Below are 15,081 nucleotides of genomic sequence, written 5' to 3'. Positions count from 1 at the left end.
AATATAAAATCATAAATGAGAGTAACTTTATGTAATCAAACTTAATGTTTTGTTCAATGCAATATTTATGTAGGCTCTTAACAGATTTTAAATTTGGCCCCTCACAGAGATCATTTTGTGCCCCTCCGCACCTCCACCATACAAACCCGGGTCATGTCTCCTCCACCGCAGTAGATGGCGGTAGAAAGTCAGATTGTTGACAAATCCACCGACAGAATACTGTAAACAAGAGGTCGCTTTCTGGTCCTGTATAAACCCTGGTGAGTGATTATAAACTATCCATGTGTTTTATCATTAGAGTAAATGTGCAGCTCCTATTTGCTCATTGCACTAAAACAAATTTAGGGCAAATTGCACAAATCTTTTCATTCTGCAGACTTTTTCAAAATTCGGCTTACTATCTGCTTTAGTATTTTCTCTGATCATCACCATCCAAGGTGGTCTTTTATTGACTGAGGTTTAACTCTGAAACCTAAAGATTAGAAGTTCTTTAATTGAAGGTGTGTGTGTGTGTGTGTGTGTGTGTGTTTTCTCATTTCTTTCCTCATTTGAACATTTCAGTATATATATATATATATATATATATATATATATATATATATATATATATATATATATAATTTTTTTTGAGTAAGCCATCAAAACACACACAACTAAAATGCATATCAAATTAGAAAGAATTTCTAGTAACACATATTAAACATAAAATGCATAACTATCAGAATCAAGAAGAAGAATCTTTTATTGTCATTTCTACCAGTACACAGTGAAATGAGACAACGTTCCTCCAAAACCCTGGTGCTACATAACAGAACACAGAGATAAGCATTAAAGTAGGTTGTCCTCACCACATAAAGTGCATCGTGTGCAATCCAATATAAACAGTTCAAAACAAAAGACAATACAAGACAAAATACGCAAAATAACGCCGCCAGTGAACTTACTGTGTAATGTGTTATACAGTCAATGTGCAAAAGAGAACTGTAAACAAGAGTGTAATTGTAAATACACAAAATGTAAACACAAAATGTCAAAAGGTTGTGCAAAACAGCAACAGCAGCAAGCAAGTAGATGTGCAAAACAGGATGCAAACAGTTATATTGTTATAATGAAGTAATATTAAAAGGGTGGTGCTGAAGATATATATGACAGATATCATCCTTGGGTGGTTCCATGAAATTCCGGGGTGTAAGCAGTCTGCTACACTGACTCAGGACTACAGTTTGCTTATGATCACCATCACTGTACCCCGCAACACTGTTTATCTGTAATCAATGGTTATTCGGTGCAACTCAGATGAGGATGGGTTCCTTCTTGAGTCTGGTTCCTCTCAAGGTTTCTTCATGTCATCTCGGGGAGTTTTTCTTTGCCACAGTCGCCACTGGCTCACTCATCAGGGACAAACTTACACTTATAAAGAACATATTCATTTTTTATCACCACATTATCTGTGTAAAGCTGCTTTGAGACAATGTTCATTGTTAAAAGCGCTATACAAATAAAAATCAATTGAATTAAATTAAATTGAATAGGTTCAATAAGTTTATAGGCCTTGAGCCTGAGCATACAATTAATTTGTTTCCAGTTTAAAGTAAACCAAGGCATCGACTAATTCAAACATGATTATATATAACACAACTAAATGACCAAGAATAGACGATTTGGGCCTGTGACAAAAAAATGATATCTGTACAGAACTGAAACCATTTCTAAACATAGCAATGATTTATTCTTTAATGCTTTTGCTCTTTTTCTCCACTCCACAGGCTTAAAATATATCCGGATGATTTGCTTATACAGTTGGAATCAGAATAAAAGTGTTATAGTCCTGACCTTAGAGTCATGGAGACAGGTTCGCTATCTGCTCGGAGGCTACGTCGGAAAAAAACGGAACAAAACACGCAACGGGTGCCACCTAAGAATGGCTGCACCTTGTCGTTACAAAAAACTGCAGATCTGCCCTCTGACCTGACCTGCCCTGTATGGGTGAAACAGGAATCGGATCTACCTCAGTCAGAATATTTGCCCTGTCTTCAATTTAAAGAAATAAAGAAGGAGTCTACTGAGATGAACAAATTCATTAAAAAGGAACAGCATGATGACTGTAACCTGTCTCTAACGAGTGAAGCATCCCGTCAGTGTGACGATAACGTACCACATGGTCTGATTCCTCCAATTGAAATGGAAGATGACGAGACTGATGTAGAATGCGCCGAAAACTTCGATACGCGTGTAACTGCGTTTTTAAATAAATCAAGAAATGCTGCTAAAGTCAAAAAGAAATGCACACACAAACCTCAGAAACATACGAAACATCAGTGCGTCAAGGGCCGTGATGGCAGGACGTTGAAAACGCACACACAACCTGACAGTGAAGATGTATTTCAGTGTGACATTTGTGGGAAAAAGTTCAAACGGTACGACCTTCTTAGCGACCACAGGAGAGGACACGGCAGAAAAAGGCCGTACGCTTGTGATCAGTGTGGCATGATGTTCGCCAAACCGGCTTATCTGAAAATCCATCTGCGCAGACATGCTGGAGAAAGGGCATTCCCTTGTGACCAGTGTGGCAAGAGGTTTTTCGACAAATATGACTTAGGAGTGCACCAGCGAGATCACACAGGAGAGAGACCGTACGTGTGTCGAGAGTGCGGAAAGGGCTTCAAGCGGATTTATATACTAAACAAACACATGAAAACTCATTCAAACGAAAAGCCTTTTGAGTGTAATGTCTGTGGGAAAGCCTATAAATATGGGTACAGTTATAGGTTGCACATGAAAAGTCATTCAGAATAGTCATGGCCACCCAGCAACAGCTGCATAGTTTTTTAGACATAATATCATATGTTTTATATAACAACAAACAACTTGTGAAATAGCTTGAAACAGATAAATATATTTGTGTAGTTATTTTGCAGTTTGTACTGAGAATTTTGGATTGTTGGTTATTCGAACATTATTTCACTACTGTGTATCCAAAATAAGAAATCATTCTACCAGAGGGGGTCTGTTTTTCATCAGATTTTAGTTGAGAGTCCACTATGACACAGTTGCACTGATAATTTAGTGCACTGAATGGGTTTAATGCCCGCATAGTAATTCTGCTTTTTTTTTTCCTTTTTCCTGAAGTGATTGAAGTAAAAACATTTAATCCTTAATGTCATGGTATAGATCAGGGGTCACCAAACTTGAGCTACTTCTTGGGTACTGATTAATGTGAAGGGCTACCAGTTTCATACACACTTCTGAATGATCAAATTTGCTCAATTTATCTTTAATTATATGTTATAATTAATTATATTCATCTATGTGAAGACACTGATCATGTTAATGATTTCTCATTTCAATAATCAACAATGATTTAACAAGGTAGGAAACAGATAGATGCAGCTCACTGGTAAGTGGCGCTATGGTGAGCTATTTGTGATCCTCATGTGGTCCTTGCGGGTGACCTAGTGTTGCCCGCCATGTTGGTGACCCCTGGTATAGATGATGTACTAGTTTAACTATCTTAATATACATTGGGAGAAGTTTCTTGGCTTTGACATCTTTTCATGGCAACATCACAGCGACTGAACACTGAACGTTCTTGTTAGAAATGTTGACAATGCTTTTTGTCTCGAAAATCCCTGGTTATTCTTGTGGTTGTTGCGTTCAGTGTTTAATTATCCGGTCAATAAATGAAAGAGAAATTTGTGAAATGAATAAATACATAACAAATAAAGTTCAATGGTATAATTCATTAATGATATTATATTCTAACAGCATTCTCATGAACGATATCGTTTTACTTTAGCGAACCACTAGGGGGAGTATAAACAAAGCATGGAGAGCTACATGCAATTGACTCACTGGATTTTCATTACTGGTGTCACATTAATACCCTTTTTTAAAAGTTTTATTCTATTTAATTAAATGTAAATAAATTCTATTAATTTATTTTATAAATACATGCCCAAACACTGGAAGCAGCTTAAACAGTTTAAATAGCAGCATTGTGTAGTAAATATAGAACCTCTGGTTTGATTTGCCTACTAAGCATGTTTGCATGATGGCTATCCATTAATAGTCTTGCTGCATTTATTTATTTGTCTGTAATAGCAAGACATCTTAAATTACACAGTATTGTATATTTAAAGTGACTGAGCTCATCGGGCATTTTACACGGAGAGAATATTTTTACCAGCTTTAGTTTGAATACTATATTTTACCATGAATGGAAATAGTCCAAGCTAGCTTGGGTAAAACAAAAGTGTTCCTGCTTGTGAAGTAAAAAGGTGAAGGAAAGTTATATATTTTCTCAGGAGTTGCTTAAAACTCTCACTTCGAGTTAAATAAACAGGGCCTTGTGTTTTATGTGGGCCTGTTTTTCTGATGAGTGGAATATGTGAAATTACACACTTAAAGCCAGCATCCAGAGCTGTTATAATGTCGTAATTAACCTTAATGGCTTTCAAGGTAAAGAGAAAAAAAAGTAACAAAAACTTGATCTTGTTGTTCTTGCTATGTTTCCAGAAACCTTTATATATATATATATATATATATATATATATATATATATATATATATATATATATATATATATAAAATATCAAAATGATCAGCTGTTTTTGTAATTGCTTTTATTAATGACTTTTTTTGGATTTGTTATTTCATCCTAATTTTATCTTGTCTTTAATAACACGTTGTCTAGCTTTTTTTTTTACATTTTGACATCACGATAAGCATAATGCCAGTAAATTTATGTGCATGACTCATGGCAGTTTTTAATAGATTTTGCACTACAGTTTCTGTGTTGTTTCACATTGTGTGTTGACATGCCCCAGCAGCTTGCCAGTATGAATATTAAATAAGTATTTTAATACAGAACCAATAGCGATCAAACCTGTCTCATTTGTACGCGCATGTATTATAATCCATGCGCTGATTGGCTCACGGAGCTGCTGACGCACACAGTTAACTCCTGAATATGAAATGAGGTCTTAGCTGTAGCTGTGCAAATAAAGAGAGATAACGGGCCGCAAACAGCGCGTTAATAGTGTAGTGTTTTTTGCAATGACATGTCCGAGGAATAGTTTAACGAGTAACTGAGAGGGGTTGCAGTGGAGGAATATCGCTATTCGAGCGGAGAGAAGGGCGACATTTCCACTTGTGGGGTGTGGATAAGCCCGGGACGCGCCGTTATAAACTTAGCCCTGCAAGTCACCGAAGTTGTCTGAAACAAGTGACTGTGGCGGAGGGGAAAGTTAGCCGCAGTTAAAGATGAGCTTGTTGTCTGCCATTGACAGCAGCACCTCGGTGTATCAGCCCGCACAGCTCTTAAACTGGGTTTATCTCTCTTTACAAGACACGCACCAGACCAGCGCTTTCGATGCTTTTCGACCCGAAGCGACTTCTGGCCATCCGGATCTGAACTACAGTAAAACCCCTGCAGCCGAGCTCAGCTCCTCTCTCAGCTCCAACTATCTCAACAGCTTCTTTCAGCTGCAGCGCAACGAGGTAGACCTTTTAATAGCTTATTATTATTTTATTTAATTCACCAAAATAAGTTCATATCTGTCCAACTTTGTGTGTAAGTTTGTGGAGTCTATAAGCAGCGCCATGGTGTTTAGAGCAGGATCACTTACTTGGTAGTTGTCGCTCAATAGCTGGTTTACATTTGGAGACAGAATTGTAACAAAAAAACAAAACGTTTATTAACATTTATAAACATTTATTACTGGTCCCAATAAACACAATATCAGCCGAAACTTCTAAATTAACTTTGGTCTCAAGATGAACTCAAGATGAAGATTTCTATTGAGTGACACTGATTTATTAATGAACCGTTTTGATTTCTTTATGACTTCTTTCTTGCTTTTCTCTCTGTTCAAGTAAACGGTGATTGTTTGCTAAAAAATGTTCAAAACGAATTTGAAGTAAATGTCTTCACTTCGTGTTTCTACAGTGTAACATGACATGTTATGGAGATGTCCATCAACCTCTAAATACCTCCCCAGACTAAAGAAGTCAGTTTGAGGCACTTAATAAGGGTATGGTCACAGGATTAGGACCTATTTTAAGGAAAATATAAAAATAAAAGTTAATCAATGAGGTTTCAGAATGACCTCACATTGGATATGTCTACATTATTTATTGTTTTGGGCTTTGCACTGTCGAGAAACCTGATGAAGGTCTAATCGAGGTGTAAATTGCTGAGCTGATGTGATGTGTATAGTATATTGTCAGTGTGAATACGATTTTTTCGATATGCCTGTTATATGTCTATAAAATAATCCTGGTGAAATCGGACAGCCGAATAAATTCATGCGTAATAGAATATAAGAGAATAATAAATAAAATTACACTACGTCACAATATTAAAAAAACAACAACGATCAAGTAGATTTTACAGCATTTGTATTTGATTATAGAGTAAATTGTTTAATCCACTCTATAATCCAGGCACCTCTTGGCACAAAGATAGTGTAGATCAGGGCCTCAGAACTTGAGTGTAATGCATTGTTGCTGTTGGCACTGCATAGGGAAAGACCAGGTTTCAAGAATAAACATTGGATTGTAAAGATGCTTTCGAGATGAAGAATTTTTGTCAAGAGAAATAATTGATTCCAGAGACTTTAATCATATGATTAAAATGCTGTATAATGAGGTTATAATTAACAGATGTTTAAAAATGTTTCAAGTTATTATTGTTATTATCCGTTTTCTTTTCAACTTGGCGCTTGTGTGGTGATGCGCAGTGAACATTGCAGTTCTTCACTCGCTTTTACCTACATTACAATCGGCCCTATTTTCTCTTCCCATGCTTAAACAGAGCAGCTACTAACTTTTTGTTAAAACAACTGCTTAAGACCAGATGATTTTATGGCTGCAGTGTCAGTGTTCATTTACTCTGTGTTCAGGTCAATTTGGTTCGGGTCAGTTTTCATACTGTTTTCGTTGGTTAATGGAAATAGTGGCTTTCACTATAAAAAAAAAAGTGCTCCAGATGAGAGGCAGCAGGGTTTAGGGCTGTTTGTGAGCTCTGTAAAAGCAGTGAAGTGCACAGAGCAACACCTCTACTCCTGAGAAAGCATTCACCTAATCAAAGGCCTCGTAACAGCTACAGCTGTGTGTGGGTTTGAGCATGCGTGTGTGTATGTGCGCATATGTACATATGTGTGCATATGTGCATGGTTTTATGTACATGTGGGTGCTTTTAAGCATGTGTGTGTGTGTGTGTGTGTGTGTGTGTGTGTGTGTGTGTGCTTGTGTGTGTTTAAGTAAGCTTGAGCAGGGCTGGAATAACCCCCTGAGAAGCTCTCCTACTGAGTGAGAGAGCAGAGAAGAGTTATCTCCACCATTAGCTGATGTGTGTGATCTCACTACCAGCTTCTTCCATACCTACTGAAGTTGATCATAATCTTGAACTCTTGATTTTATTGCATTATTGCTAGAATTTAGAGATATATTTATATGATACCATAATGCTTAAATTAAGGATTATTTTTGTTATAAGATTTTGGTCGGTCACACAAATGTATTTTCATATATTATATTGAGACGGTTAATACAGTACAGTTAATACAGTGGAAAGCACATACGCACTCACTGCCTGTACAGGCTATAGAAGTAACGGTGAGAACGCCTTTTTATTTATCGTAACTTCAGTAGAAGATTGAGGTTTCTTATGTAAGTGTTGGCGACGCATGTCTGAATAAATTCGAGGTTAGTGTGTGTTACTCTTATTTGTTATAGATTACTGACACGAAAACAATGAGCTGGGTTTCAGCAGCCAGGACAGAAAAATGACAGGCAGATGTAGAAGCATGAGGGGAAAAAACTTTAATAAAGTGTGTCTGATGCATCCTGACTTTATCTAGCCCGTGAACAGAATTTGGCTAAAAGACAAGAGCTGGTTAATGTCTTCCGTCTGTGCGAAACGCACATCGCTCATTGTGACTTGCCGAGTACGTATTTTCAGCAGTATGTTAGACATCAGCTATAACATATCGATCCAACGTAAAACTCTTTTGTCAAGAAGTAGACATGACTCCTGCAGTTTATTCACCTCCACACCATGTAGCATTTGTGTGTGTGAGACATTCCCGCCCTCACTGTGGTTCTAACACACCTCCGGCTAAAGGTGTGATCATGATGGTGATGTTAGAGAAGCCAAACTGACTGCAGGGGCAAAGAGTTCGGAGGTGTTTAATTTGATTCCGAATACTTACTGTGCTTTGGGAAGTTAGTAGATCAAGTTTAATTTAGAGCAGTAATGTTGTTGAGCAAATTTAAGTACTTCCCCATACTGGTTTGTGGTTATACAACGTTATGTAATAGTTTTTACCCTTTCCTGCTTCTGTTTTATGAGGCTGTTGACATAATGTGTCTAATATGAATCGTGCCATCAGACCGGTTTACAGTGACAGACAAAAACTTGGTGTATATGAAAATATTTCCAAAGAAAGGTTTTTACCTGATAATTGGCTTTTTTTTAGTATCCAAATCTGGTACATTTTGACAAGTGTCCTCTACTTTCTATTTCTATACAGGCCTTGAATACTGGCTTATATAAAAGTGTTTCTCCGTATGGCTCTCTGAACAACATCGTGGATGGGCTGAACTCTCTAACGGACCACTTCTCCGACCTCTCCCTGACCTCTGAGCCACGCAAGCCCAGCAAGAGACCTCCACCGAACTACCTGTGCCATCTTTGCTTCAACAAGGGCCATTACATCAAGGATTGCCCTCAGGTAAATCCTATCAATCCTGATATCATATGTAATGTTGAATTTCATTTGAAGGCTTTAGAAAAGAGGGTAATGCAAACCGCACCCTGATTTTTTACTTGAACCTGTGCAGCCTTTTAAGTGAGTTGTTTGAGCTGTTATGAAGTTGCAAGCTTGTAATCATATTCGGTGGGCAAAGGACAAAAACAGAGAGACGCGCTGACCTAGTTTGTGAAACAGGCAACTCTTTTAGTCATGTGTGTCCAGTTTGTGCAACTCCAGTTTCATTTATTAAGTGCATACAGTATTGTGCTTTGTGTCACTGCACTGGTCCTTTAATAACCCTAATTATATTAGCACATGATTCTTTTTCTGCTTATTTTTTATATATTAGTTGAGTATCATCTAATCTTACTTGTTTACTTTTCTCTCACATGAGTAGCTCTTGTTTCTGAACACCCACACTTCCATTCAGAGTAATCACATGCATATGAATTCAATAAAGCGAACGAGACAAACAATTTGATCGAAGCAAAACTTGAAGAAGTCTCCAGAGTGTCTAAAGAGAATCTGAGCTGAACCGTGTGACCTACATTAAACCTTGGCGTAATTGTATTAATAAGAATGAGACCATTTGATGGTTGTTTGATCTTACAGCACAAGACTACATATCAGATTTGCCATAACTGAGCTTTTACAACAGCAACTTAGATTTCTCTGTTGTCAGTGTCAGTCAATGCAGAACATTTCTAAATAATTGAATAATTTATAGCATCTCTCCTCCACTCTACTCTTTAACAAGAATTTGTGGGCAACGGTTTTGTCAGTAAGCAGCATCACTCTGGCTGTTTTAATGCTCTTTGGACACAATAAGAGGGTGAGGTACTAAGTAAGATTCAGGCTTGAGTCAGAGCTGCATGGAATGGTAATGTACACCAGATGTGGGATTAAAATGGCAAGCCTCTCTTTATGAAAGATGATGATTGGTTCCTTGCAGACTGTTAAAAGACCTGTGTCATGATAAAATACCTCTACCCTTTGACGGTTTCTAAGGTGAATTTAGTGGCGAGATCTCTGACATATATTTAGTATTGCGTGTTGAGACGGACGAGCAACTACAGATGTTTGTAAGCAAATCTGTAATAGAAATAACTTCACAACAGTTTTAGTTGATTTAATGAAATGGACACCGTAAAAATATTTAGCATAAAAATATTTAGTTTGCATTGTTTCAATAAAACGTGAACAATGAGTAAAAAATAGGATTCTGTTCAGATGGCTGATTGAATGTGATTGAACCGCTTTGCAGTACAGGAAGTACAGACAGTGACTAAGTATGCACTTCCTTTGACTTTTTTTAATCCTCCTGAGAAATCCTGTGTGTGTGTAGTGGCCCTGGAGTTGGGGCGTTGTGCAAATCACGAGCCAGATCTGTCCTGTTTTAAATTTCAGCCGCTCAGGTTAACGCCAATGGAAACAGAAGATACAGCGGTCCCCAGGCAGCGTCCACACCTACACACTTCAAATGCTAGCAGTTTACCTCCCCCTTGAGTATTCACTGTATATGATTTACTTACCATTTCTCATAACTACACAACACACAGAACAATCTCCACTGCTGAATTAGCAAATACACTGTCCGGTTACATTACCCTGCAAACACCGAACAAAACTTTCACATTGCAGTGGTTTAGTTAATACTAAGGGGTTTGCCAAGTCTTTTTCATTAAAAAAGGACCGCAGTTTCGACCCTGCTCCATATGTGCAGGTCGTAGATTTTTCTGTGACTGAAAATAAATTCCAGGATAAGCTGGTCCCCACTACAGGTTTGTCAGTGTCCAGAGGACTACAGGCTTCTTGCCAGTACAAGCAGGAGGATATGACTTCACAGGGTACAGCAAACTGTGTGATCTCAGGCCAGGTCTGAGAATCACATTCTCCCACTTTCTCCTGGCACAAACTCTACATCCTTGCTCACTACCTACCTCTTCAGATGAGCGAGGCAAGGATGAATTTCCAACACTACCCTCCCTCAAGGACACAAAGACGGGGGATGTGTATAGAGGCACAGGTCAGATAGAAATAAGTGAAAGTCATGGCTGAGTAGAAACGGAGCATGGGGGCAGGAAGCATGTGTGCTGAGTTGAAGCAGTCTGGTGTGTAACGTCCCACACGTCGACCAGGGCGGGAAATGATGGGGGCCAAGGAAGGCCAGGGCATTAGGAATACTAGTTAAAAGAGTAAAAACTGTTGACCAGTGCTGCTTTGCCTAAATGAAAGTTAGTTATAAAGCAGGCCAGCGTTAGCATTTTGTTTATTATCAGCATCTTCTAAAATTTTGGATATAGGCCTGAGCTGTCTGGTTATCGTTGTAAAGTTTTTGCCACTTGCCCATTGGGATTTTCTCATGGAAAATGTGCACTGCTGGAATGTAGGTTGCAGAGCTGTGACTGGTTCGGCATGTATGCTAGGCTCGTGAGTTACGAACTTTGCAATGTGCGCCTCCTGCCAATGCTCGAGTCTGTCGCACAATCATTGTAATTCACAGCAGGTATTTTTACAGCCGTTCACATTAACATGAGTGTGGCTCTCGTTAGGAATACAATGTGTTGTGCGTTAGGTCAAAACAGGATCCTATTATGCTATTTAGTTTGCAGCGTTCAGGTTTTTTTTGCTTTTGCTTTGTAAAAGTAACTGTGCATGAGCTGTGTATATCATACCAAGTACATACACAAACTAACTTGCTTGAAAATGCATTCTCGATTTCATTGTGTCTCTCCTTATTATTTGGAAACAATATGGCTCTAAAATCATCTTATAAGTGATCTCAGAACTTCAGGCAACACAGCAGAAAAAACTCATTGACATTCTAACAGCTGAGGCCACAGCTGTTGAAGAGAACCTGAGGCCAAAATCTTAAAGGTGGCTTTGATTGTTTTTCAAGTGCAGGGATTTTATGGCTTCTTCTAGTCTCGCTTTCCACGTGCATTAACATAATATTAAACAACAAAGCACATCGGTCGAGTATTTTGTATTTAGAAGAATGTATATGCAGTAAAGGAAAACTGCAAAACAATAGAAGATCCAGATTTATTATAGGAGCCAAAAACCTTTACCGTAAAGCCTAGGTTGCGAAGGCGAAAAATATTATAAATCTGTCTTTTTTACCACAGTAAAGGGTCTTGTAATACCATTATTCTTAAAAGCTAATTAATGCAACTATTTGCAATGGTCAGAGACTTTTGCCGGACCCTGTTCCAGCGTACAATCTGGCAACTTGTTACTGAAACACCTACTCACACGCAGCAGACAAAGAATTCAGGATGGGGAAAAAAATGACATTGGAAACATAGCTAAATATACACATTCCATTGCCATGATTACAGTTTCAACAAAAGATACATTATCTCGAAGGAATAAAGGAACTTCTGTATGAAATCAATGGCATTCATGTGTTTTTGATTAACATGAGAGAATAATCATATTGCATTTCAAAGATATCAGACTTCCAGATTTATTCTAACCCATCTGTTTTTAACTTCTTCGGACATTATTTCCTTTATTGCCATCTCCTGATCACGTTACACAATTTCTGGAATAATTTAAGGACCAAGAACTTGCGGTTCTCGGTTCGAGTCTAACGTGCACGGCATATCATTAGCAGAATACATCAGCTGCAAGGACATGCAAGGTTAGAACATTAACATTTATAACATTAGACCTTGTGGAAAAGTATCACCGAATTGAATGTAAGTGTGCTGAAAGGAAGACGTGAGGGGAAAAAAAGGGTTTATATTGTGTCTGCCATGGGTCTGTGGTCATGGAATGTCTCATACTCACACTCTCAGTACATTGCTAACTATAATGGCCAAGCCCATATGATCACTCAAGTGTCTGTTAAAGTGTCTTTGCTCTTTAAATCATTAATTCAAGTACTTTTTGATGTACTAAAGTTTCTCTAAATATGCCCTCAGTTCCTTATTATCGATAAGATTTGAAACATCTGTACACACGGACTCACTTGTTAAGATGATTCAAATCAATAAAAAAAACCTGAACTGTCAAATCCATTCATGTGTTCATCATCAGTAAACACTTTATCCTGGAGAGGCATACAGGTGATCCTTATCCTATCCTGAGAACACTGGCTGTGAGGTAAGGCTTCACCCTGGAACGGATTCCAGCCCAAGGGCAACATGCACACATATTCACACCCAGGGGCAATTTTGTTAAGCCAATTCAGCATGTTTTTGATAGACTGGAAACCGGAGAGCCTGAACGAAACCCACGAGGACACAAACGCAACATGTAAAACTCGGCAAATACAGTGACCCGAGCTCAGGATTGAAGCATGGTCCATAGAGCAGTGAGGTAGCAATGCTTCCTGCTACACCACCCTGCTGTTCCTGGCAGCAAATTGTTGAGTCAAATCCGCAGACTCAGGTTTGATCACAAATGTTTCCCTCATGTAGCACTGGCCCACTTCCTCTCAGTGCAGTGGTTCTCACAGTTCTGCTGATCAACTGTGGCAGATTTAACACGCCGTGGCATTTAGTAACATATGGCTTTAGAGATCTCACTCCTCTCTAGCAACAGCGAAACATTTAATCTGGTGTGTTCTAGCGTTACAGGCTCATTGAGACTGCAGCAAATGGGTGTAAACTTTGTGATGTTGTGTTTGAACCTTTTGTTCACACTTGGTCCAGGTGATAAAGTCTTGGCGGTTTGTTATTTTTGTTGGGGAGAATATGTGCATTTTGTAGCATTTTGAAATGGCAAATATCAGTCCTGGGTTTGTGCAATTTTCTGTGAGATGAAAGCCTTTGTTTGTACAGAACTTGCATTAGAACTAGACACATCTGTGAAAGCAAAACACTCTGATGTAAGAGGCAATCAGAGATCTTTGAGGAGGCAGCCACCTTCTCTCAAGACTCTTGCTGAGATAATTGCATAAACACAGATGTAATAACCAAGGCCGCGTTGTAGCACCCATGCTGCACTGCGTCCTCAAATATACATATATCCATGCAATCTCTTTCCAATTTGGTTTGCAGTATGTTACATCACAGATGACCCTTTACCACAGTTGGAAAACAATTAGTTCCGGTAATCTGGGCACAGCCAATTTCCTGACGAGTATCTCAGAACAATAACTCTGTACAGACGTGCTAAATATATACTGTACTTTCAGTTTTTTGACATTAACATAACTTATCATATTTTACATAGTTCTCTGTCTAGCTGCTTCTTTGATCTGATCACTTAAATAAAGACAAACAATAGCTGTGATCATTCAGTGTTGTAATAAAAAAGTACAAGCTCTGTTTTGTATTACAGCCACACAACCACTATTGGACTGGCCGCCTTGTGAATTTGAGTGCAGTGTTGCAATAAATCATGTGTTTGCATTCCTTGATGTCTAAGCCAGCTGCTATGTGTTTTTTGCAGTCCGTCTGTCTGTGGGCCTGATAAACTGCCTTCGTTCTGCAACACAGCATCGTAAAATCATTAAAAGTGTGTACTAACATTCAGAACATAAACAAATGTTTCAGTTAGGCCTTGCTTTTCATAACAAGACAGACATCGCTTACCGTTTTGCTCTTATTAAAATGATAGCCGTTTTGTCCAATTAGTATTGCAAATGTGTAACTTTCTTTTTTTTTTTATCATATTAATTTATATAAAACACGTCTCACGCTTTACACAGTTAGACATTCGAGCCGACATAATCGCATGCGAGTGTGTACTTTATTAAATAATGTTTACCGTCAAATAGGAGAGAATGACAGGATTTGGAAACAGCCAGAAGTGTAGTGTCAGTGTCAGAGAGGACATGCTGAGAACCGTTCCTTAAAAAGGAAATCAAAGTTAAAAGAAAATGAAAAGAGGCTTTCCTGCCAGATGGTTTGTGTTCAGTACAGGAATACAACTCTTCCTCTGGGTTTTGCTGATACAACAGCCACAGCACTTCCCTTTGTCACAGTTAGAGATACGCACCCAGCCTTTGCTTTGGCATTCATCTTTTATAGAAGGACGAGATACTAACCGAATGACCACAGACAGCCTTATACAGTGCTGACATGTGTAAAGATGCAGGGAAAAAAAGAACTAAAAATGGAAGCCGTGTTTGCTCAAAGCTTTTTTTTTTCTTTCTCGTTTTGGGGCATGTTTTTTTTATCTTTAAAGAGTGTGAGATTGTGATTTATGAGGGCTTAAAAAAGTTTTGTCAGCCTGGCCTTCCCAGTCTTTTAAAAATGCCTTAATTAAGATTAACAAGACAACGGTTGTATGAGGGTGCTGCAAAAAGTCTGTTTTTGTTGGATGGAGAGTCAGAGTGAAAGACAAGAGATAGAGAGAGAGAGAGAGAGAG

The 15,081-nt window shown here is 38.4% G+C and overlaps 2 protein-coding genes across 2 annotated transcripts in view; both read left to right on the top strand.

Annotated features, from left to right (window-relative positions):
- The first annotated feature begins 50 nt into the window (after positions 1-50).
- Positions 51-3,221, top strand: wu:fj13e08 (zinc finger protein 239). Its single transcript, XM_046835228.1, has 2 exons — positions 51-260; positions 1,767-3,221. The coding sequence occupies exon 2, from the start codon at positions 1,843-1,845 to the stop codon at positions 2,794-2,796; it is 954 nt and encodes a 317-aa protein (XP_046691184.1). The 5' UTR covers positions 51-260; positions 1,767-1,842; the 3' UTR covers positions 2,797-3,221.
- A 1,766-nt stretch (positions 3,222-4,987) lies between these two features.
- The window catches only part of zcchc24 (zinc finger, CCHC domain containing 24), a 30,198-nt gene continuing 20,104 nt past the window's right edge, over positions 4,988-15,081 (top strand). The window contains exons 1-2 of the mRNA XM_046877269.1: positions 4,988-5,499; positions 8,535-8,735. Of these exons, the coding sequence (XP_046733225.1) occupies positions 5,263-5,499; positions 8,535-8,735 (438 nt within the window). The 5' untranslated portion in view covers positions 4,988-5,262. The remainder of the gene's footprint in view (positions 5,500-8,534; positions 8,736-15,081) is intronic.

This window comes from Silurus meridionalis, chromosome 2 (genome assembly GCF_014805685.1).
Source record: "Silurus meridionalis isolate SWU-2019-XX chromosome 2, ASM1480568v1, whole genome shotgun sequence".
In the NCBI taxonomy this organism is placed as follows: Eukaryota; Metazoa; Chordata; class Actinopteri; order Siluriformes; family Siluridae; genus Silurus; species Silurus meridionalis.
Note: the sequence above shows the minus strand (reverse complement) of the source record. Positions and strands in the feature narration are given on the sequence as shown.